Genomic DNA, 24,460 nt, shown 5'->3' with positions numbered 1-24,460 from the left:
TCCTGAAATCCAGATGTCTTCAACAGGTCACTTGTGAAAGGTTGTAATATTGTCATAATTTTAAATTACTGCTAATGAGTAAATTTAATTTACCATATAAATTAACAATACTAACAAAGACTTACTCTCACCCACTACAATAATTATCATGAAATTAGAATGAAATGTCTTTTATTTCCACTTTGGAGAATAAAAATGTCAGCTCAGGAAATTTCATTTAGTCAACATATATCATTTGATTAAAACAAATGTTTTTTCCTTGCCAAAAATCCAAAATTCAAGGTTAAAAAAAAAAGTAAAATCCAATATGATGTTTTCTCCCTGCTTGTTTCAATACTCCACATGACTGATTATTTTGCAGGGTTAAAGGAACATTTTCAAAAGCTATTCAAAATAAAATTCTTTTTAACTGATTTTAACTGAAAAGTTTAATATGATTTTTTTTAAAAAAATATGGAATGCTTCACAAATTGATGTGTCATCCTTGCTCAGGGACCAAACCAATCTTCTGTATCGTTCCAATGCTGCTGAAGTGAGCACTCTACAATTTTTATGTCACACACACACACACACACACACACACACACACATATGCCAGGAAAGCGTTAAACTTGCTTAAGATTAGGTAACATCAGCTTATCAGATAAGGCAGAAATCTTGAAATCCGAGCTTTCTGATTCACTGATTTTACTGGATGACCTTGGGCAAGTCATTTAAACCCTCAGCTTAGGTTTCCTTATCTTAAAGCCAGACAAATCCATTCCTTCCCTATGCTGATGTCTTAGGGATGCAGTTAAAGAAAAGCAGACAATGTGCCAACATTTTGAGCTCCTGAGAGAAGAGCTGCATTTAATCCAATCAATGGGTATCATCCTCTACTCTGGTTCTTTAGGAAGACAGTCTATGAGAGTGTAGCAGATAATGCTGGCTAATTAGGTATGTCACACCTACGCTGTTTAACTAATGCATGGAGTTCCGATTGAACGTGACACTCTTGTACAGCAGGTGCTTTTGCAAGCTTGATCTGTTTATTAATCATGCTCTTTAGAGAACTTACCTAGAAGGCACAGAGTTGGAAAAAGGGGTGTGTCATGTTTGTAACTATACTCCAATATGTTTAAATAGCAGAATTTTCTGGAGAAAAGTTGACATGCTTTGTTAGAAGTTGGTGATTTGGTGGGGGAGAAAGAAGACCATCATTTATATTTGGAAAAGAGTGTTTCCTTTAGAAAATGTGGAATTGTTGTTTCTGTAAACACAGATCCCAGGCCAAGTTCAAATGTTATATGTAAACCAAGCTTCCATAGCACAGCTTTCTGAAAACCCAAGGTCAAGGATTGTGCTTGTTTAAGAGGTGAAAAGGTAATGGGTTTTGCATTCTGGCAAACTTCCTAACTGAGCCTCGGTTTTAAAAAATCTATAGAATGGGAATAATACTACTTCCTGCCTAGGGTCATATTGAACCTTAACTACTGTTTTTTTGGAAAGAGCATTTCCATTGGGAATTAAGAGGCTGTGGACACCTTGCAAAATATTTAGAAAATTAGGTAGTGAGTTTTAGCTCAGCTTTGGTTCACCCCTTTGGGATACAAGCCAGAAATTCTTTAAGGTGATAAATGGAGCTATGTTTTATGTTGTAGTTTTTCCCTCCCTTATTCTTTCATAAGCCCTCTGCTTTCTCTGTTACCCTCTTCCAATTCTCATTTTCTGGCCTGACCTTTCACATTTTGAAACCTCCTCTGAATTAAGTCACTCACCAGGCCCTCAGACACCCACACACGAATACCAACAGACATTTCTTAAAATAATAGAGACTACCTCTAGCTTTTGTCCCCATTCCATGGCAAACACATTTTAGTTCTGAAGAAAATGCTCTGAACCCCATACAAAGTTTTTAATGAAAAATTCTAATTATTTCATTCCTGGATATTAACAGTATGTAGGGAAGGAAACACTTTTCTTCTATACACTTAAGTTCTGTAACTGAAGCCTGTGAATTAAACTGGCAAAAGACAGATATCAGGAGAAAAAGGTATACACATTTTATTGATATTTCATTTTTCCAAAATAAAATATATATTTTATTAAACTTCATTGATTTACTATCTTAAATTTTACATGCATAGGTACTTCACGGAAAAGAAGAGGCCATTAGACCCAAGACCACAGATTATGGAGAATTGACTAGACAAAGGAAAAGGGAGTTTGGACTCCAAGGGGCAGTAAATTGTGGGAAGTGGGCCAGGATATGTATGGTAGATAAGGGTGGTTTAGTAAGGTTTGTTATGCATACTCCTCTCTGGTGATTAAGAGTCTTCTTCTTTTCCTGGTATGGGAGAGTGGGGCACCTTTACAAATGGGAAATGTGTGTCCTGCTTTTAGGCAGATGGCAGAGGGAGAGGGCTCTTCCTCATCTGCTGCTTCTCAATCACCTTCAACTCAAAATAATCCTTATATCAAAGTGGCTTATTTGGGGGTGGCATATTTTGACCCCCTTCAAGTATAATAGTTGGGAAAACACATTCTATCCTAGTAAGACTATTCTATTTAATATAGACTATAATAAGACTATATATATATATATATATATATATATATATATATATATATATATATATATTCAGATACAGTCATGGCTGGAGGCATGAACAGGCAGGACTATGTAAGTATTTATCCCTTCAGCTGCCCCCACTTTGAAACCCAGCAAGCTACCTCTCCTTTGTTTCTTGCAGTAATTTAATTTTTAATACAATTTTTAAAGGTTACTTTCCATTTAGTTATTTCAAAATATTGGCTCTGTTCCCCATGTTGTACAACACATCCTTGAGCCTGTCTCAACCCCGGTAGTTTGTACCTCTCACTCCCCCACCTCTATCGCCCTCCTGCCCCAACTGGTAACCACTAGTTTGTTCTCTATATCTGTGAGTCTCCCAGCAAGCTACCTCTCTGTACAACATACCTTCTAATTTGTTTTCTTTGCATGCTGAACCTGTGATTACTTTATTGATCTACAAATAGGCCCCTCACTGTACACCCTCTATAGCGATGCGGATTGGTTATAGCCATGTCAAGGTCACAACATGGAATTCTACCTGTATTCATAACACAATGCCTCTAGCGAATAAACCAATGATTGATTTGCATTTGCAGATTATTATATGTTTTTCCGTTTTGGTTTTTCTGTCTGACAGCGGCAGCGTGCAGGGTCAAAGACAGCCGGCCCCCCATGTCAGTGGTCTAGGATGGCAAGTGAAGCCACCAACATCCCAAGTCCTGTGGTGCGCCAGATTGACAAGCAGTTTCTGATTTGCAGTATATGCCTGGAAAGGTACAAGAATCCCAAGGTTCTCCCCTGTCTGCACACTTTCTGCGAGAGGTAAGCCTCCTCTGTGCTCAGAGAAGGGGGTTTCACAGACTGACCTCCTACAACCTGCCAAGGGGTTCTTTCCAGAATTCTACAGTTACCTATGGGAGACAATAAATCTTTTGTCCTTCTGATAGACATCTAGAAACTCAATCATGAGTTGCCAAGAATGTACTTTATTTCAAAGAACTATTATAAGCGGGAGAAAGCAATCCAATAGCTACTGATTTATTTCCACAGGAGATGGAACATTAAATATTTTAAGATTCAAAAAATTTAAAAATTTTCCCATTGTTCTTTGTGAAACAGTTTTTGCCAACCATAGATCCCTCATGGTGGATCTTTGGTGATGGCCAATTAAAAAGCTATCATTTTCAGGACTTTCCTGGCTGTCCATTGGTTAAGACTTGGTCTTCCAATGCAGGGGGTGCCGGTTCGATCCCTGGTTGGGGAGCTAAGATCCCACATGCCTTGTGGCCAAAAAACCAAACATAAAACAGAAGCAATATTGTAACAAATTCAATAAAGACTTTAAAAAATGGTCCACATCAAAAAAACTTAAAAAAAAAAACCCTATCATTTTCTCCCATATAACAAATCAGGTAAAATACCTACATATATGAGGACTTAGTTGAAAAGAGGGGGCTTTCTTCCACAGGTATTTCAGAAGACACACACTAATGGCATATTTGAACATTATGATGTTTCGGATAAAGAAAAAAAACTGTATACATTAAATGATTATAAATTACCTGAATATACAGTTTGCTACATATGAAAACACACTTCTATTTTTTTTGTAAACTAAAATTATTTTTATTATTATTTTTTAAAATTTATTTATTTTTGAAAACACTTCTTTTTAAAAAATTTCTTGAATAGTTTTTTACATTAATCAGTTTTCAAAACATATTTTTACCTTCTCGTTCAACTTACCCCATCAGCAATTAAGCATTAAAAAATGTTATTGGGGGCTTCCCTGGTGGCGCAGTGGTTGAGAGTCCGCCTGCTGATGCAGGGGACATGGGTTCGTGCCCTGGTCCGGGAAGATCCCACCTGCCGCGGAGCGGCTGGGCCCGTGAGCCATGGCCACTGAGCCTGCGCGTCCGGAGCCTGTGCTCTGCAACGGGAGAGGCCACAAGAGTGAGAGGCCCGCATACTGCAAAAAAAAAAAAAAATGTTGTTGGTAATTAGTTTATCTGTGGTCTAATTTTAGTATTTCCCTAGTAAGTTTACATATTTTTCTTAAAGACAAATATGTTAATTATGTTTTATAGCAGTTTATTAAGTACATTTTCTTTTATTAATTAATACATAGTTAAAACTTTTTACCTCCTATCATAGAACAGGAAATTGGTATTTCCGATGACTTCAAATCAATGGTAATTATATTTACCATCCAGTTTAAGGTACATTTGTTATCTCATTGAACGTTCTTTGAGCTGATTTACCTTGGAAGGTCTCAACTGCAGCAGAATAACTACACCTTTGGTGGTGATGGATGGATGGAGAAGGTGGATTTGTTACTGGTGGTTGTGGTGTTTTGTTTGTTTTGCTTTCTTTGTTTTGGGTTGTTGTGGGGCCGTGTGTGTGTGTGTGCGTGTGTGTACAGTTTTTTGTTTGTTTTAAGTGGTGGTATATAGGGCACTGATACTTTGTACTTTATTCATAATTTTATACCTTGGCTTAAGTACTTTAAAATTCATATTCCAAAATGGCGAAATGGAGAGTGATTTTTTTCCCCCTCACTCAATGGATGTAGCTAAAGCATGACCACCAGCTTTAACTGTCCATGGGTCCCTGGGCTCACATGGTAAGGGCATTACTTGAGAGGAAGCAGTCGACATAGCTGGGCACTCTTTATACATGACGCTGAGAGCTAAGCTTGAGCTTAGCAGGGCGGCCCCATTACCCAGTGTTCAGTGTCTCGTCAGGCTGTTTTTGGCTCCCGTTTCCTTGCTCTTGCAGGTGAGAAGCAGCCCTTCCGGGCTGCCTGGGGTTGGCCTCCTGCCCTCTCAATTAGGTCTAGCCCACGCCACTCCCACTCCCCATCCAGTAGCTACTGCTGGAGATTTTCCGGATCCCACCATGGCCAGTCCCTAGGGAATGCTATGTGTTGAAATTGTTTTAGCATCGTGCACATTGAACTGATTTCCTTTGGAAGGTGCTGGCAACTTTCCCTAAGATGGGAAAATTTGGTTTATGTGGAGACAAAACTTCATAGCTTGTCACGGAGAGAGACCCAGGACCCCTTACCTCCATCTCCTGCTGGGCACAAACACCGGCCGCTCAGTGGACAGCCGCTCTCTTACTCTCATTTGTTCTAAAATGCCATCAGTGGGGTCTGGAGGACACAGACACAGTCCCTGGCCTTACGAAGCTTCCAGCCAAGTGCAGGAGCCAGTTATTAAACACCTACTCACTCAGATTAATGAGATTAAACCAGTGAAAAGGGCCATATACCAGAAGTACACAGGCAACCACGTAATGGGGGAATTTGCTCTAATCGGGGAAGGCTTCCCTGCAGAAGTGATGAATAGGCAGAAATCCCAAGGAGGAGGAAAAATTAATTTAGCAAAGGGGAGTGAGCAGAAGAAAAGAATTTCAGGTATGTGCAAAGGTGTAGAGTGAAAGGGAATATAACACTTTGGAAGAACTCAGATAGGCCCAAATGTGCAGCAGATGAGGGGAAAAGACAGAAAATAAATAGGTCCAGATCATATAGGTGGGTAATCCGTATTACCACACATGGATTCTTGTCTTCATTGTAAGAACAGTGGAAGCCATGGAAGGGTTTCATCTTAGATGTGAGGGGGAGGAGATTTAAGTGGTCAGCTTTGCATTTGGGAAAGGTCACTCTGGTTGCAGTATGGAGAAGGGTGAGAGGGGTACAAGGTGGATGGCATTATACCAGGGGCAGGGCGACCGCAGACATCTAAGCAAGGGTGTCTTCATACAGATGAAGAGACCTGGGGAGGCTGGAACCATACTGAGGAATCTCCAGGCTTTGGTGATGGGTTGCATGTGGACAGTGAAGACCAGTATGGGAATTACTGTTTTTAGAATGACTCATACTTCTGGTTTGCTTAGATGAAGGGATGGAGGTGCAGTTCACTGATGGGTGGACACAGCGTGCGGGAATATCGTGGGTTTGGTTTTGAACATGTTGAGTTTTAGGACCTGTGAGACCTCTAAGAGGAGATGTCAAGACAGCAGTTGGTGTACAGTTATGGGGCTCAGAGGAGGCATCCGTGGGAAGAAACATAAATATGAGAGTGTTATGCTTATCGTGCATTATAATACCCCAGGGAAAGAAGAGGGCTTACGATAAGCCTTGATTCACTCCAAACTATATTGACTCAGTAGAAAAGAGAGCAGGCAGAAGGAGAACGAGGTGAGTGTGGTATCGGAAACCAAGGAACGATAAAGTTTCATAAAAAGGAGGGGTGGGGAGGCAGTGCTCAAGCTTGATGAATGACAGAATCAAAAAATGTGTATTAGATTTAGATGTTGCTAGTGAGTGACCTTAGCAAAAGCTGTTTCATCTCTGGTATTGATTCAGCGCTATCTACTGTGTGACATAGGGAAGGTCATTTAACCTCCTTGATGTCAGTTTCCCCATCTGCAAAATAAGAGAAATGGGGCGAAATCAGAGGTTTTCAAATTTGTTGGAGAAACTGGGAAACGTTGTAGTGATGTCGAGCTTAGATTCTGGTGCCAAATTGCCTGCGTTTGAGCAACCACTCTGCCTCTGACGGCCTAGGTCCCTTGGGCAAGTAACTTACCCTCTCTCTGCCTGTCTTTCCTCATACATTTAAAAGTGATCACAGGATTACTGGAAGTAAAGTTGACCCCCGAACAACATAGGTTTGAACTGCATGGGTTCACTCATATGCGGATTCTTTTCAGTAGTCAGTATTACAGGATGACAAGATCTACGGTTGGTTGAATCTGCAGGTGTAGAATCCCGGATGTGGAGGAACTGGGTAACTGGAGGGCTGGCTCTGAGTTATACGGGGATCTTCGGATTTTCCACTGCACCAAGGGTCGGCGCCCCTAACTCGCGCGTTGTGCAAGGGTCAACTGTATCAGCCATACATTTCGCTAATTAAATGAATTAAGTTGATGGCTCTTAAGGAGAGGCTCTTAAGAAGAGATGGTGTTGGTGGGACTCTGGGTGTCCCGTCCCTGTTTCAAACAAACATTTCCACTTCGATGTGTTTTTAACATCTGAAATCTGCTTCTGATTTTGTATGTAAAAAGAGTTTCAGTGCTAACAGAAAAATTGTGACATGTTTCTTCCAATTTGTGTAAAAGTCCACAAATTCGTGAATGCCATACTAGGTATCAGTGCTTCTCAATCTTAAATGTGCATACACATCGCCTGGGAATCTGATTCATCAGGCCTGGATTGGGTCCTGCGAGTCTGCGTTTCTTCCAAGCTCCCCGTTGAGGCCAGTGATGCGCACCTGTGGACCACACTTTGCCTGTGTGGCAAAGCTCGAGGAAACAGTACCAAAGTCAATGAGATTATCTGATCAGTTGACTGGTGCAATGTGAGGTGACCTATTGACTTCAGAACTAATCTTTTCCTAGTGAAGGAGACCACAACGGAGGTTATGCAAAGTAGCCCTGTAGTCACCGAGAACCTGTCTGGTAGCCCCTGCAGGAGCCCCACTGTGCTGACCGCCCCGCTTCTGTTTCTGCGACAGGTGCCTGCAGAACTACATTCCCGCCCACAGTCTAACCCTCTCCTGCCCCGTGTGCCGCCAGACCTCCATCCTGCCCGAGAAGGGGGTGGCCGCGCTCCAGAACAACTTCTTCATCACAAACCTGATGGACGTGCTGCAGCGAACTCCAGGCAGCAATGCTGAGGAGTCCTCCATCCTGGAGACAGTCACTGCTGTGGCTGCGGGGAAGCCTCTCTCTTGCCCAAACCACGATGGGAATGTAAGTGAGCGGATTGCAGGCACTGCCTGGGCCGAGGGGCTGCTTGATTTGGGGAGGCTTTGGTCAATCAGAGGGTGTATACAGTGAAACAGAACTCCACCTGGAAAATGAGTGATTGAAAACACTTTTTACCTGTCCTCAGACTATTTTGCCTGCTTCCTTTCTCTGACCCAATTTATTTAAATAATAAGATCAGTCTTCATTGTGCCGACTTAGCACAAATTAGTTTCCCCAGGAGAGCAAACCGACAACTGTTTGTAAGCTGGGCATACTTTGACCCACAAACATCTGTGTAATAAATTATGGAGAAAGATTTAATAGTAGATAAGTTCTGCAAAGTGAGAATGATTATTAAAATGTTATTTACAGTGTTTTATTTTTCTTGTGAGGGAAATTTTCCTCATGCTCCATTAGACCCTATTCCTTAATCATAAATACTCTGAAGTTACGTGAATCCCTGATCAGAGATTATATAGCCTGTAGATCCCAAACATACTTCCTGCTGCCAGCAAACACAGTAACCATCATAAACTCGGGAGGACCGGTGTGTACCATCAAACGATGGATTCACAGCAGCTATGTAGCCTGAAGAGGCAGCATTGCAGAGCAGCTCACTGCCAGCTTTGGAGTCAGACTGCCTGATTCAAATCCTGCTCCTCAAACTCATTTCCTGTGTCAGCTTTGGGAAATGTACTCAATTCTCTGTCTCGCTTCCTCATCTGCAGAAAGAAAGTAATAACAGTCTCCCCTACAGGATTATTTGGAGAATTAAATATTTTAGTCATAGAAAGCATACTGTAAGCTCTCTATAAATATTAGCTATTAACATGATTTCTAATTAATGGCTTATTTCATTTTTTTCTTTATGTAGTGGCCACTTCAAAAGTGTTTGAAACTGCTATAATCAAACCACTGAAGTAACATGAGGTTCCTAGGGCAAAGCAATAATTATTAGCCGTAACTAATAACTGTTGGTCTACCTCTCATAGACCCACTGTGCTGCAGCCTCACTGGCCTCCTCGAACTTGCCAAGTGGTTTCCCACCTTGGGCCCTGGCTGCTGTCTGTTCCTCGTGCCTGGAACGCTCTTCGTTCCCTATTTATGTGGCCAGCTCATTCTCATCCTCCATGTCTCAGCTCAAATTTCTATACCAGGCAGTCCTCTCTAGCTCACTCTCTAGGGCAGAACGCCTCTGACACCCGGTTTCCCACCATCATACCATGTCTTCATTCCCTTCATGACATTTGCCGTGTTCTGCCTGCCTCCAGCTGTGTATCTGCTGGCTTTCCTTGTAGAAAGTGAGCTCCAAGAGGGAGGGACCATGTTCATCATTATACCCCTAGCACTCGGCACCGCATCTTACACATGGAAGTGTACATACAAACAGAGACCAACCAAATGAGGAATAGCAAAGGCTATTTACTCAGCACTTGCTGTAACAAGGAGTCAGACCATCACTTGTGTTTTGTCAGAGACTCAAAGTCAGGCAGAGGAGCTGGGAAAGCTCTGTAGTGGAAAAAAGGGGAGGCTTCAGCTGTGCCCTGATTGGGAGGGGTGGGCATGGGGAAGCTGGGGGCCAACTAATTAGAAGGGGGACATCCTACGTGACTGCTTAGGGGTGCAGATTTGGCTTTCTCTGCTTTGTCCTAAGTCGGAAGAGGGACAAAAATTATAGAAGCTGTTAATTATCAAGTCCTAGCCATTTGGGGTCAATTGGTACAGAAGTTATTGTTTAGCTTTTTGGATTGTTAACAGAGATTGCAGCCTGACTTATAGCAGGCTGGCTTCCTGGTTTGTTTCATTGTGGATAAGGGGGTTGGTTTCTTGGGCAAGTTGTGGGTCAGAGTTTTATTTTTGTATGGTCCGTGTGCATTTTTATATTCAGTCTCTCAGAAGTCAGTAGTACATATTTTTAAACAAATGGCCAGACACCATGCTAGGCTTCTCACACACCACTCTGTGTAAATTGGTACTGGTTACCTTCATTTTATAGATAAAGAAACTGAGACTTGAACAGTTTAAGTAACACAGCTAGTTGACACATCATGAAAGCTAGACCAGGAGGAAATAGCATCCTGAGCGTTTTGCTAGCCAAAACAAGAGAGACATCGTGGATTACATATCCTTAATTATTTAATCGAAAGCACACCAGAGGCTATTGATAACTGTAGATTTTTCTGCACACTGTACTCCAAGGGAGAGTTACCATGTAAGTTTTGCAAAAGGAACTTTAAAGCGTGCCCTCTTATGACCGCTTCTCACACTGGCTCTTAGTGAATGCTAAGGCTGTCTCCCTCTGGGGCTCACATTCTAAATACTAGTCTGGGAAGGCATTTCCATCAGGTACCTGAGTCCCCTTCAAGAGTAGTCCAGGTAGGGCTCTCTGGACATCTGACTTGATAGGGGAGTAAAGTTTTAGAAACTTTAGGAGATCTACTATAGACACTGGTCCAAATTTGGGGTGTAAAGGACAATCGTGTGGAATGAGAAATAATGGCAACTGAAAAGATTACATCAATAAGTAAAGGCAGGAGTGTCGTGGAATTCAGGAATGAGCTTGCAGCTCAGCACAGCTAGAGCATGGAGATGCCCCAGTGGTGATGGGAGCATAGGTGGGCTGGAGAATACAGGATGAGTCTAGAAAGATAGAGGGGAGAAATTGTGACGAGCTAAGAATGTCATCGAGGAAAGGTTTGACCTAAATTCCATAAGCAGTGGAGAAGCATTAAAACCTTTTAAACAGGAGATGGGTATGTTAATGGCATTGTGGAGGAATAGCGTAGCAGAGACTGGAGGCTGCACCACCAATTGAGTTTAGTATTGAGTTGTCCAAATGCGAGATGATAAGGGGTAGAACAAGAAAAGCATCAATGGACTTGGAGAAGGAAGGATGAATTTCAGAGAAAAGAGTATTCTTTCACTTGAGAATCTGCCTCCCACTAATAAAAAGGCATATACTAAAATCAGTTCAACTAAGCTATTAAGATTGTGAGAATTTGAGCCATTCAAATTGATCATATAATAGGTAATTTTTAAAAAATCACTGTATTTTTCCATTGTGTAGACCAAGTTCCTGCACCACAATGCAATAAAATTACACTAGTAACATATGTTACAGAAGAAACCCCAAATCTTTTTTAAAAGTTTATAATTATTTAATCAAAGAAAAAATAGCAAAATTGGACTATTTACAAAATGTTGAAAGTGTAAGCTTTATCTATTAAATGTATAAGATAAAGTCATTATCTATACTCAGGAAATTTCATATGTTTAAGTATTTTATTTAAAAAGAGTTCATTTCAAGAAGTTAGGAAAAGATCATTAACATAAATATATGGCACACGAAAAAAAGAAAATAGTAAAGATAACCTTGGAGAGTTTGAACATAATGAAACAATTGTGTTGATGAATAAATCCAAGAGCTGAATTTTTTTTAATTAATGAAATAATCTGACATCTGATAAAGCACCAAAGGGTAAATATAAATAAATCAAATTGGGACGAATAAAGAGATATCTGTATAGATAAAAAGAAGATTTTAAAATTAGTAGATCAATTCTCTGTGCTAAAGGCTAATATAGTGAAAATTTGAATGAAGTGGATGATTATCTAGGAAACTACAAATGATCAAGAAAACCCAAATAGACCTATAATCTTGAAGAAAACTGGTGAAAGTTCATTTAAAACTGAATGCCTTCAAACCTGTATAAAACAGATATGATTCATAGTATTTATACTGCTGGATCATAAGAAAAGATAGGAAGCTACCAAATTCACCTATGATATACTCATTAACTCTGACACCAAAATCTAGTGAAGACAGAACAAGAAGAAAACTATGAATCATTCAGTTTATGAAAGTAGCTGTAAAAATTCTTATTTAAAATACCTGAGCAGGGACTTCCTTGGTGGTCCAGTGGGTGGGACTTCGCTCTCCCAATGTAGGGGACCCGGGTTCGATCCCTGATCGGGAAACTAGATCCCCCGTGAATACCGAAACTAAGAGTCCGCATTCCGCAAAGAAGATCCGCGTGCTTCAAGGAAGACACGGCGCAGCCAAAATAAATAAATATTTTTTTTTAAAAATAAGTAAATAAAATAAAATACCCCAGCAAACTTTTACCGTGTAAGAGCACTTACTTACTAAGAAAAATACTGAATATCACAAAAGAAAATGAGCCTAGAACTTGAAAAATTCACAGGAGATCTATAAACAGTTAATAATCACAGGAGAAAATAAATGTTAAGCTTCACAAAGAATTCCTAAAGATGTATTTCCTGAGAATGCCTGAGGAATAGAGACCCTTGGATGCCATAGGCTGCTAAGGAGAAACAGTCACAGAGATGCTAATTCCAGCAAAGGTAAAGAAGCCTTTAGGTTGAAACGTTCCCTGTTTCTCTACCAAACATATCACATCAAATCACATTAAAAATTAACTCTAAAGAATTGGATCCTCCTGGAGGTGAATGAAGCTATTTAAAGTGTGTTTTGAGCACTTTTTCTATGCTGGGTCATTATGAGTCTTTGGAATCATAAAACGTATAAACTAGCAGGAGGCCTTGGGAAATTTACTGCGTGTCTTGAATCATTCTATTGTTCCACCATAGATTGTAGGAGTTCTCTGCTGATGCTCTGAAACGGGGGTCCTCATTGCATATTCAAGTCAAATGCATGCAATATTACAGATAAATGGCTGCGGTTAATTGCCATGGGTAAATCTTTAAAAACAATTCAAATGATTCAATAAAATCGGGTAATTAACAATGAAGCAGGATGTTGCCCTCATAAACTGCCTGGTGCTGATTAGCACATGTGGATGAACGCCTGTCATTTACTTTAAGTGCTGTGACACTATCTGTCTTCTAATTAAACTGCCATGGTTGCATTGTTCAAATACAAAGAAAAATGGGAATAATGGTTAGTGATTTAAGAGGTTCTTTGCACTTAAAGCAGACATTTGAGCTCATGCCTCAAAGTCCCAGAACACAAATGATCCTTAAGCCCTGTTGTTGCTGGCTTAGGTGCCTTTCTAACAAGCATGTTAAGAGGTGCAAAGGAGAGATCCTCATTAAGAATGCCCTGCCACTAATCAGCCCCCACTTCCAGAATCCTGGCCGGGGGTGGGTGGGTGGTGGTGGTGGTGGCTGCAAGGCCCTGACCATCCTTTTCAGCACGTTATTATGCATATGGTCCTGCCATCTCCTCTTCTAATGAACACAAATGGTGACTACCTGTCAACAACAACAAGCTCATCCTGGGCTCTGGCCCACCCACCCTTGGGAGCACCAGTGTCCTCTCACCCAAGATGGATGAGTTCAACTGAGTTGCTCACCTCCCACAATGAAGTCTCAGCTTGAGTCAAAGCTGTCAGAACCTGAGCACAAGCATTAGAGAATGACTAGTTGTAGACGCTTCAAAATGATTTCAGGGCCTTTACTTCCCAAGAAACATGCAAGATACAGAACCAGGGACAACTACCCAGGTCTGTTGCTATCTCTTCAAAGATGCAATCAGTTTCTTAAAATGGAGGTTAAAATCACTTAACGTAAAACTCAACATTTTAACCCCTTTAAAGTGTACAATTCAATGGCTTTTAGCATATTTAAAAGGTTGTCCAAACATCACCACTACCTAATTCCAGAAGTTTTTCATTATCCCCCAAAGAAACTCCATACGTGTTAAGCAGCCATTCCTCATCCCCTCCCCGACACCCCAACCCCTGGCACCCACCAGCCTGCTTTCTGTTTCTAAGGATTTGTCCATTGTGGACATTTGATATAAATGGAATTCTACAATATGTGGCCTTTAGAGTCTGGCTTCTATCACTTAGCATAATATTTTCAAGGTTCATCTATATTGCAGTGTATATCAGAACTTCATTCCTCTTGTATGGCTAAATATTATACCATAATTTGTTTATCCATTCATGAGTTGATGGATATTTGGGTTGTTTCCACTTTTGGGCTATTATAAATAATGCTGCTATGAACATTCATGTACAGTTTTTGTGTGGACATACGTTTTCAGTTCTCTTGGGTAGATACCTAGGAGAGTGGAATTGCTGGGTCATATGGTAATGTTTAACCTTTGAGGAACCGCCAACTGTTTTCGTAGAATTACACCATTTTACATTCCCACCAGCAAAGTATGAGAGTTCTGATTTTTTCACATTCTCACCAACACTTGTTATCTGATTTTTTGAGTCTAGCCCTCCAAGCTGGTGTGAAGTGGTGTCTCACTGCGGTTTTGATTTGCATTTTCCTAGTGACTAATGATGTTAGAGTATTTTCCTGTGAAAATTGGCCATTTGTTTACCCTTTTTGAAGAAATGTCTATTTAATTCCTTTGACAATTTTTGAATTGGGTTCTTGAGTTGCAGGGGTTCTTTGTATGTTCTGGATACTACATCGTTGTCGGATATATAACTAGGAAATATTTTTCCCATTCTTTTTACTTTCCTGGTACTGCCCTTTGATAGACAAGTTTTTAATTTGATGAAGTCCAATTTATCTACTTTTTCTTTTTTTGCTTGTGTTTTTGGCATCATATCTAGGAATCTATTGCCAAGTCCAAGGTCATGAAAATTTAACCCTTTGTTTTTTTCTAGGATTTTTATAGTTTTAGCTCTTACATTTAGGTTGTTAATCTATTTTCAGTTAATTTTTGTATATGGAGTGAGGTAAGGTTTCAACTTCATTCTTTTACACATAGATATCCAGTGGTCTTGACGTCCCTTGTGGAAAAGACTCTTTTCCCCCATTGAGTGGTCCTGGCACACTTTTCAAGAATCAGTTGACGATAAATGTATGGTTTTATTTCTGGACTCTCAGTTCTATTCTATTGATCTATATGCCTATCCTTATACTGGTAACGCACAATTTTTATTACTCTAGCTTGGTAGTAAGTTTTGAAATAGGGAAGTGTGAGGCTTCCAATTTTGTTCTTCTTTTGAAAGTTGTTTTGGCTATTCAGGGTACCAGTGTAATTTTATATAAATTTTAGGAACAGCTTGTTCACTTCTGTGAAAAAAGAAGTTGGAGTTTTGATAGATATTTCATTGAATCTGTAGATCAATTTGGGAATATTGCCCTCTTAACAATATTAAGTCTTCCAGTACATGAGCATGGGATATCTTTCCATGTATTTCCATTATTTAGGTATTCTTTAATTTCTTTCAACAATATTTTGTAGCTTTCAGTGTATGAGTCTTGTACCTTCTCTGTTAATTTTTTTTTTTTTTTTTTTTTTTTGTGGTACATGGGCCTCTCACTGCCATGGCCTCTCCCATTGCGGAGCACAGGCTCCAGACGCGCAGGCTCAGCAGCCACGGCTCACGGGCCCCAGCAGCTCCGCGACATGTGGGATCCTCCCAGACCGGGGCACGAACCCGTGTCCCCTGCATCGGCAGGCGGACTCCCAACCACTACGCCACCAGGGAAGCCCTTCTCTGTTAAATTTATTCTTTAAGTATTTTATATTCTTTTGGATGCTATTATAAATGGAATTTTCTTAATTTCATTTTTGGATTGTTCATTGCTAGTGTATAGAAATACAACTGATTTTTGTTTGTTGATATTGTATCCTAAAGCTTTGCTGAATTCATTTGTTAGTTCTGATAGTGTGTGTGTGTGCGCACGTGCACATGTGTACATTCTTTGGGATTTTCCATATATAAGTCATCTCTGAATAGAGAAATTCTTACTTCTTCTTTTCCAGTTTGGATGCATTTTATTTTTCTTGCCTATATGCTCTGGCTAAAACTTCCAGAACATTGTTGAATAGAAGTGGCAAAAGTGGACATCCTTGTCATATTCCTGATCTTAGGAGGGAGTCACCATTAAATAAGCTGTGGGGTTTTTGCAGATGCCGTTTTTCAAGTTGAGGAATTTTCCTTCTATTTCTAATTTGATGTGTTTTTTTGTTTTGTTTTTTATCATGAAAGGGTGTTGGGTATTGTCAAATCCTATTTCTGTATTTACTGATCTGATCATGTGGGATTCTTCCCCTTCATCTTATTAGCGTGGTGTATTACATATATTGATTATTGTATGTGGACTACGCTTGCATTCCTGGAATAAATCCCACGTGGTCATGGTGTTTAATCTTTTTAATATGCAGCTGGGTTCAGTTTACTAGTATTTTGTTAAGGATTTTTGCACCTATATTCATAGGGATTATTAGTCTTTAATTTTCTTTTCTTGTGTGATGTCTTTGACTTTGGTGTCAGTATATTACTGGCCTAATGAATTAGGAAATGTTCCCTTCTCTTCTAATTTTGAAGAGTTTGGGGATTGGTGTTAATTCTTCTTGAAATGTTTGGTAGAATTCACCAGTGAAGCCATCTCGCCCTGGACTTTTCTTTGTTGGAGGTATTTTGAATATTGATTGATCTCTTTACTTATTGTAGGTCTATTCATATGTTCTATTTCTTCTCTGAGTTAGTTTTGGTAGTTTGTGTGTTTCTAGGAATTTATCCATTTTATCTAGGTTATTTGATTTATTGACATACAACAGTCCATAGTATTCTGTTTGTCAATTTTGTTGACTCTTACAAAGAACCAACTTTTGGCTCAGTGATTCTCTCTATTGTTTTTCTATTCTCCATTTTATTGATCTCCACACTAATCTTTATTTCCTTTCTTCCGCTTGCTTTGGGTTTAATTTGTTCCTCTTTTTCTAGTTCTCTAAGGTGGAAGCCTAGGTTATTGATTTGAGATCTTCTTTTTAATGTAGACATTTACAGCTATAAATTTTGCTCTGAGCACTGTCATAAGTTTTGATATGTTGTGTTTCTATTCATCTCAAAATATTTTGGGGATTCCCTGGTGGCGCAGTGGTTGAGAGTCCGCCTGCCGATGCAGGGGACACGGGTTCATGCCCTGGTCCGGGAAGATCCCACATGCCGCAGAGCGGCTGGGCCCGTGAGCCATGGCCGCTGAGCCTGTGCGTCCGGAGCCTTGCATCCGGAGCCTGTGCTCCACAGCAGGAGAGGCCACAACAGTGAGAGGCCCACGTAACGCAAAAACAAAACAAAACAAAACAAAGTATTTTGTACTTTCCTTTGTAATTTCTTCTTTGACTCATTATGTTTGTGTTATTTAATTTCCACATATTTGTTAATTTTCCAGATTTCCTTATGTTATTGATTTCTAATTTCATTCTACTGTAGCCAGAGAAGATACTTTATATGACTTCAGTCTTTTTAAATTTATTGAGACTTTTGTGACCTAATGTATGGTTTCTTCTGGAAGATGTTGCGTGTGTACTTGACAAAAATGTGTCTTCTGTTATTGAACAGAGTGTTCCACATGTGTGTGTTAGGCCTGGTTGGTTTATAATGTTGTTCAAGTTCTCTATTTCTTTACTGATCTTCTGTCTAATCGTTATATCATTATTGAAAGTGGAATATTGAAATCTCCAACTATTATTATTGAACTCTCCATTTCTCCCTTCAATTCTGTCAGTTTTTGCTTCATATATAGTGGGACTCTGTTGTTGGTTGCATATGTATTAATAAATGATGGCTTTACCATTTTATTATTATATAATGTCCTTTTTTTAATTGAAGTATAGTTGATAATGTCCTTGTCTGTCTGTTATAACAACTTTTGTCTTAAAGCCTGTTTTGTCTAATATTAGAATAGCTACTCCAGCTCTCTTTTGGTTACTCTTTGCATGGAATATCTTTTTCCATCTTTTTACTTTCAACCTAATGTGAGTCTCTTATAAACAGCATAGAGTTCACACATTCAGCAATGTTATTATAGATGTACTATGTGCAGGGAATTATCTAGGCTCTGGGTGAGAGAGTTTCAGTGCTCAGTAACTTAAAATCTTATAAATATTTCATAAAAGGGGTATGAATAAAATTGCTTTAGTGGGTGCATTCACTTTATGAAAATCCATCAATCTGTGTTAGGATTTATGCCATTTTCTGTATGTGTGTTGTACTTCAAGAAAAAGATTCCCCCCGCCCCAAGTGCTTTGGGAATTCAATATTGGAAGAAGTTATTTCCAGATGAGAGAATAAGGGGAATGCCTTCACAAGGAAACTAACCTTCAGGCTTTATGTTATATTGATACTGAGAGTTCACCACAGTCAGGGTAAGGTGGTTTTATTTTCAGGTAAGCAAATGATATCATCAGCGCCATCATCACTGCTACTACTTATTAAGAACTTACTACGTGCCAATGCCAGGCATCATCTGAGTTCTTTGTGCATATTAATCTACCAAATCCTCATAGCAGCCCTGTGAAGTAGATTAGTACGTTACATGACTGTCTCCATTTGCCAAAGTGAAAATTGAGACATGGTGAGGTCACGTAAGTGGTGGAGCCAGGATGCAAACTGTTGCATCCAGCTCATCTCTTATCCAAAGAGTAGCCGTTCTCAAGGTGCAATCCAGGAACTCTCATGGGTCTCCAGACCCTTTCAGGGGACCCACAAGGTCAAAACTATATTTATGATAATACTAAAACATTATTTACCTTTTTTTTTTTTTTTTTTTTTGCGCGGGCCTCTTACTGTTGTGGCCTCTCCCGTTGTGGAGCACAGGCTCCGGACGCACAGGCTCTGGACGCACAGGCTCAGTGGCCATGGCTCATGGGCCCAGCCGCTCCGTGGCATGTGGGATCTTCCCGGACCGGGGCACGAACCCACATCCCCTACATCGGCAGGCAGACTCTCAACGACTGCGCCACCAGGGAAGCCCTATTTACCTTTTTTACTCTCAACCTCTCAAGAGTATTCAGTGGCATTTTCCAGAGACTCTACTATATGTGCTAGCAAAACAGATTGAATGCAGAAGCAGATATGAGAATCCAGCTGTCTTCTATGAAGCCAGACACTGAAGAGATTTACAAATATGAAAAGCAATGCCATTCTCCTCACAAAATTTTTGTTTTGCAAAATATACTTTTCATATATTATTGTTAACATTTATTTTTGCTTTTGATAAATTAATCAATATTTTGAATGTTTCTCAGTTTCCATTTTTAACCTAATAAATAGCTATAGATATAACTCATATAAACACAAAGCATTTGGAATCCTCAATCATGTATAAAGAGTGGAAAGGGGTCCTGAGACCAAAAAGTTTGAGTACCAAAGCCCTATACTGTTATGTCTTAGGGGAGTGGCCAAGAAAAGCTGGCTTTGTGGCCATAGCAACAGCTTTGGAGTCCGATCCACCTCTGTTCGAGACCTGGAACATAAACGTTTATCTTTCCTTTTCTCCTGTGAAACTGGATATAATACTGCCCACATCCTGGGGAGGCTGTGAGAATTAACTGAGAGAGTGCAAGTGAAGGCTTAGTGCGTGGTCAGCACTCAGTCATGGCACCAAACCTGGAATTGCTCTTGTGTCACCCGCAGGTGATGGACTTTTACTGCCAGTCCTGCGAGACTGCCATGTGTCGGGAGTGCACGGAGGGGGAGCACGCGGAACACCCCACAGTCCCCCTCAAGGACGTGGTGGAGCAGCACAAGGCCTCACTCCAGGTCCAGCTGGACGCTGTCAACAAAAGGTGTGCATACCTCTGCTTGGCTCCTGACGGGCCGCCTGTGGCCTCAGGGTCTCGTGTCCCAGTGGGATGGAAGATTCATGTCACCTAAATAAACTGTCCTTTGATCATAGGGCTGTAGTCATAAACTAGTGAGTGACGAGGGTCATCCCCTGCCCCTTGGTAAAATTCCAACCCCCTTTTGTTATGAGTGGTGGTTTTCCTTTTAGTACCTTAGTATGATTAAATGAACAAAATATACTCGAGGAAAATACACTCTCAGGAGATCTCTGAAATTTGTGCCTGAAACCAGGCTGTCTGAAGAGCCTTTCTTAGCTACTGTTCTTGACACACTTAGAAGCCACTGTGCCGACTGTGACTGGCTCATCTCTATCTGAGCCCAGCAAAATGGTCCTGAGCAGCAAGTGCTCAATTTGCCTTCTCCTTCCCTGCTTCCAGGCTCTTTATTTGGCATGGAAATGAAGAAACAGAGTAGCTGTGTGGTGCATGAGAAGGACCAAAGAGAGGAAACAAACAGCAAAATGAAAATAAATATCTTTACCAAAAGTTGAAGTGAGAAAAGTGTGGCTATTCTATACTAATTAAAAGAACTTGGAAACTTGCAAGAAATTCCCAGGAAACTCTGAGTTTGGATAAGTTTTTCATGTGATTGGGTAAAAAGATACAGCTATATATTTAGACCAGTGGTCCTCAACCAAGGGCGATGATACCCCCCAAGGGACATTTGGCAATGCCTGGAGACAATCTGGTGTCACAGCTGTGTGTGTGGGAGGGGTAGAGGAAAGGATGCTGTTAAACATCCTACAATTCACAGGACAGCCGCCTGCAACAAAGAATTATCTGGCCCAAAATATCAATATGTCAAGTTAGAGAAAGCCTGATTTATTTTTTTCTTTTTCTTCTTATATTTTTATTGAAGTATAGTTAATTCACAATATTGTGTTAATTACTGCTGTACAGCAAAGTGATTCAGTTATACATATATATATATATATATATACATTCTTTTTTTAAAAATTCCTTTCCATTGTGGTTTATCACAGGATATTGAATATAATTCTCTGTGCTCTACAGTAGGACCTTGTTGTTTATCCATTGTAGAGAACAGCTGATTTAGAGTGTGAGAAAAAGCCACGGGGTTCTGAGAGCTTCGAGGCTTTGTACCATCAATTTTTAAAATTAAATGATTGAGGTAGATTGAAATAGATGTGGACCCTCAAAATCTCTTCTCTCAAAGGCAGTAATTATGTCATGTCTTATTCACTCTGTTCTTCAGTTATTACTTTTTAAAGATGATGAAAGGCACAGAAGATGTTTCTTGACAAAATATAGTGTTTGGATAGATTTTTTTTTTTTTTTTTTTACTATTTCCGTGTGGATCTTATTATAATAACGACCTCTGATAACTGTCTTCCAGGCTCCCAGAAATAGATTCTGCTCTTCAGTTCATCTCAGAAATCATCCATCAGTTAACCGACCAAAAGGCCAGCATTGTGGATGACATCCATTCTACCTTTGATGAACTCCAGAAGACTTTAAATGTGCGCAAGAGCGTGCTGCTTATGGAGCTGGAAGTCAACTATGGTCTCAAACACAAAGTAAGACTCCACCCTTTCCTACAGACATCCCGTGAGAGGTGCACTATCGGGGGCCTCCCTGGCGCTAGCTTACTGTGTTCTACCAGCGGTAAAGGGGACTCAAATGGGTTAAGTGTCACTGTTGTTCAGTAAACAGTAGTTTTTATTTAGTGGCTTATCCAGCTATTTCTTCCTTCCTGTTTTCAGCAGAACTATGATTCTGTGGCCTTAAGTACCACTTGATAACTTGACACAAGGCAAAGTTGAATATAAAGTAATGCTTTCAGGATTTAGGGTTAAACTGGATTGTTTTCCTTCCTTAATTATAATGTCTAATCGTCTCTTAATTGCTCTCTCACCCACACCAACCTGTTAGTCAACTTCAGAGTGAACCCTTTCAGCCTTTGTTTAACTCTGCACATCCCATCTCAAAACCAGGGATGAAAGCTTCCGATATTCAGGTGTGGAGTTTTCGTTTGTCTGGTTTCTTTTCCTTTAGGTGGTGACAGGGCAGCTTTGGACACTAGACAAAGATACTGAATAATGAATAAAATTTCAGATGTCAGGCGTAGCAATCTGGTTGCCAAGCTGTCGGTGACGTTTCTGCTTGCGCCTATCCAAGACACATGACCCCATAAATATGTGTGTGGGAGAGACAGGCGAGGAGGAAGGGAAAGCGAAGGGACTGGTAAGGCGATTTAGGATTCAGCGTGAGAACGAGGTTCCCTGGGTTAAACCGAACACCCCCTGCCGGGCGCCAAGAGCGCGGGCAGGTGCGGGCCCGGGCGCCCTGGGAAGAGCTCACCCGGCTTGGTTTCCCCGCAGGTCCTCCAGTCGCAGCTGGATACTCTGCTTGAGGGGCAGGAGAGTATCAAGAGCTGCAGCAGCTTCACGGCGCAGGCCCTCAACCATGGCACGGAGACGGAGGTGCTGCTTGTGAAGAAGCAGATGAGCGAGAAGCTGAACGAACTGGCGGACCAGGATTTTCCGCTGCACCCGCGAGAAAACGACCAGCTGGACTTCATCGTGGAGACCGAGGGGCTCAAGAAGTCCATCCACAACCTCGGGACGATTTTAACCACCAACGCCGTCGCCTCCGAGACGGTGGCCACGGGCGAGGGGCTGCGGCAGACCATTATCGGGCAGCCCATGTCCGTTACCATAACAACCAAGGACAAAGACGGCGAGCTGTGCAAAACGGGCAACGCCTACATCACGGCGGAGCTGAGCACGCCCGACGGCAGCGTGGCGGACGGGGAGATCCTGGACAACAAGAACGGCACGTACGAGTTCCTGTACACAGTACAGAAAGAGGGCGACTTCACTCTGTCCCTGCGGCTCTACGACCAGCACATCCGCGGCAGCCCGTTTAAGCTGAAGGTGATCCGGTCGGCGGACGTGTCCCCCACCACTGAGGGCGTGAAGAGGCGCGTAAAGTCCCCGGGGAGCGGCCATGTGAAGCAGAAGGCTGTGAAGAGACCCGCTAGCATGTACAGCACCGGGAAACGAAAAGAGAATCCCATCGAAGACGATCTGATCTTCCGCGTGGGTAAGGGGGAGGCGGCGCTGCACCTGAATTCTGAGCTTTGCTTTGGTTAAGGGGTGACTGGGAAAGTGGTGCAAATTGCAGCTTTGCAGGTCACAACTAAGGCTGACGGGATACGCGTGTATTTTATTAGGTGAGCTCATGCAGTCTCCTTCTCCGGAGATTTTATGATTTATTTTCCCCTCCTTCTCCCTCATCCCTCCCTCCTTCCTTCTCCCTCCCCCCCCACCCCCGCCTCTCTCCCGTTCTTCCCCCCTCTACCTCCTCCTCCTTAACACACAAGTGCTGCACATTCATTATGGAAAATTAGAAACTGAAAATAAGCAAAAAGAGAATTAGAAAAATCACAGCACTCATAATCTGGACTTTTTTTTTTGGTAGCAGGTTTTATTTTTTTTACTTTTTATTTTATATTGGAGCATAGGTGATTAACAATGTTGTGTTAGTTTCAAGTGTACAGCAAAGTTATACATATACATGTATATATTGTTTTTCAATTTCTTTTCCCATTTAGGTTGTTACCTAATACTGAGTAGAGTTCCCTGTGCTATTTTAAATATAGCACTGTGTACATAATCTGGACATTTTAAAGGAACTGTTGGCAACCTTCCCCTCCGCCCCCCTGTGGGAATGTCTAGAGTACTCCTGCCTAACCCCAAGGCAGAGGGATACTTCTACCACATAAGTTCACGCATCTCTCTGGAATCTGCCAGCGTGGGCTATAACTGTGGGCAGAGGGTCTGATGCCTTCCTGTCACTGCTTCCTCATTGTAAGGATGGGGGGTGAGGGACATGGTGCATTGCAAGTTGTCATGTCCAGTCGCCTGCCTGGAGCTGGAGAGCAGCCCCGAAGAGGAAGGGGTGGGTGGAAACCTGGAGAATGGAATGGGGTTGGGGCGGAACGGAAGCAAGAAGGTTTAGGATGAGCCACGAGATTTGGGGATGCAAATAGCCCTTCCCTTGTCAGATTTATTGCATCAGATGTTTTGAAGCTGTTTATTTTCTCAGTAGAAAGCAAACTAAACGTAAACAGCCAACAATTTGATAATTCTTTTTTAAAATTTATTTATTTTTTGGCTGTCCCACACGGCATGTGGGATCTTAGTTCCCTGATCAGGGATCGAACCCATGCCCCCTGCAGTGGAAGCATGGAGTCTTAACCACTGGACCGCCAGGGAGGTCCCCACAATTTGATCATTCTTAGGAAAAAAGTCTGCATGTTAGCTACCATATCCAAAAGTGGCTCCAGCCTGCTTCTCTTTCTGCTTCTTCAGTCCTACAATGCAGTATATCTAAAAGGAGGCTGTGAGGTATGTTCACTGACACATGTAGAAAAACAATTCTGTGGTTCAGAAAGATTGGGGAAAGCTTAGCTTAAGTGAAGGAATCAGATTTTTTTTTTTTTTTTTTTTTACTGTAGTACCTTTAGAATCTGTTGATGTGCACAGTTTTTTGTTTGTTTTTTTACTGCCGCACTGGCAGTCTCAAAGGCAGTGGAG

At 41.2% G+C, this 24,460-nt stretch overlaps 1 protein-coding gene across 1 annotated transcript in view; it reads left to right on the top strand.

Annotated features, from left to right (window-relative positions):
* TRIM2 (tripartite motif containing 2) overlaps positions 1–24,460 on the top strand; it is a 97,259-nt gene that overhangs the window by 41,654 nt on the left and 31,145 nt on the right. Inside the window, exons 2-6 of the mRNA XM_082837999.1 lie at positions 3,192–3,376; positions 8,077–8,314; positions 19,690–19,841; positions 21,256–21,436; positions 22,241–22,964. Coding sequence (XP_082694125.1) covers positions 3,243–3,376; positions 8,077–8,314; positions 19,690–19,841; positions 21,256–21,436; positions 22,241–22,964 — 1,429 coding nt within the window. The 5' untranslated portion in view covers positions 3,192–3,242. The remainder of the gene's footprint in view (positions 1–3,191; positions 3,377–8,076; positions 8,315–19,689; positions 19,842–21,255; positions 21,437–22,240; positions 22,965–24,460) is intronic.

Source organism: Leucopleurus acutus (genome assembly GCF_964270905.1).
Source record: "Leucopleurus acutus genome assembly, chromosome: 4".
NCBI classification, from domain to species: domain Eukaryota; kingdom Metazoa; phylum Chordata; class Mammalia; order Artiodactyla; family Delphinidae; genus Leucopleurus; species Leucopleurus acutus.
This window is presented reverse-complemented; position numbering and strand designations above follow the sequence as displayed.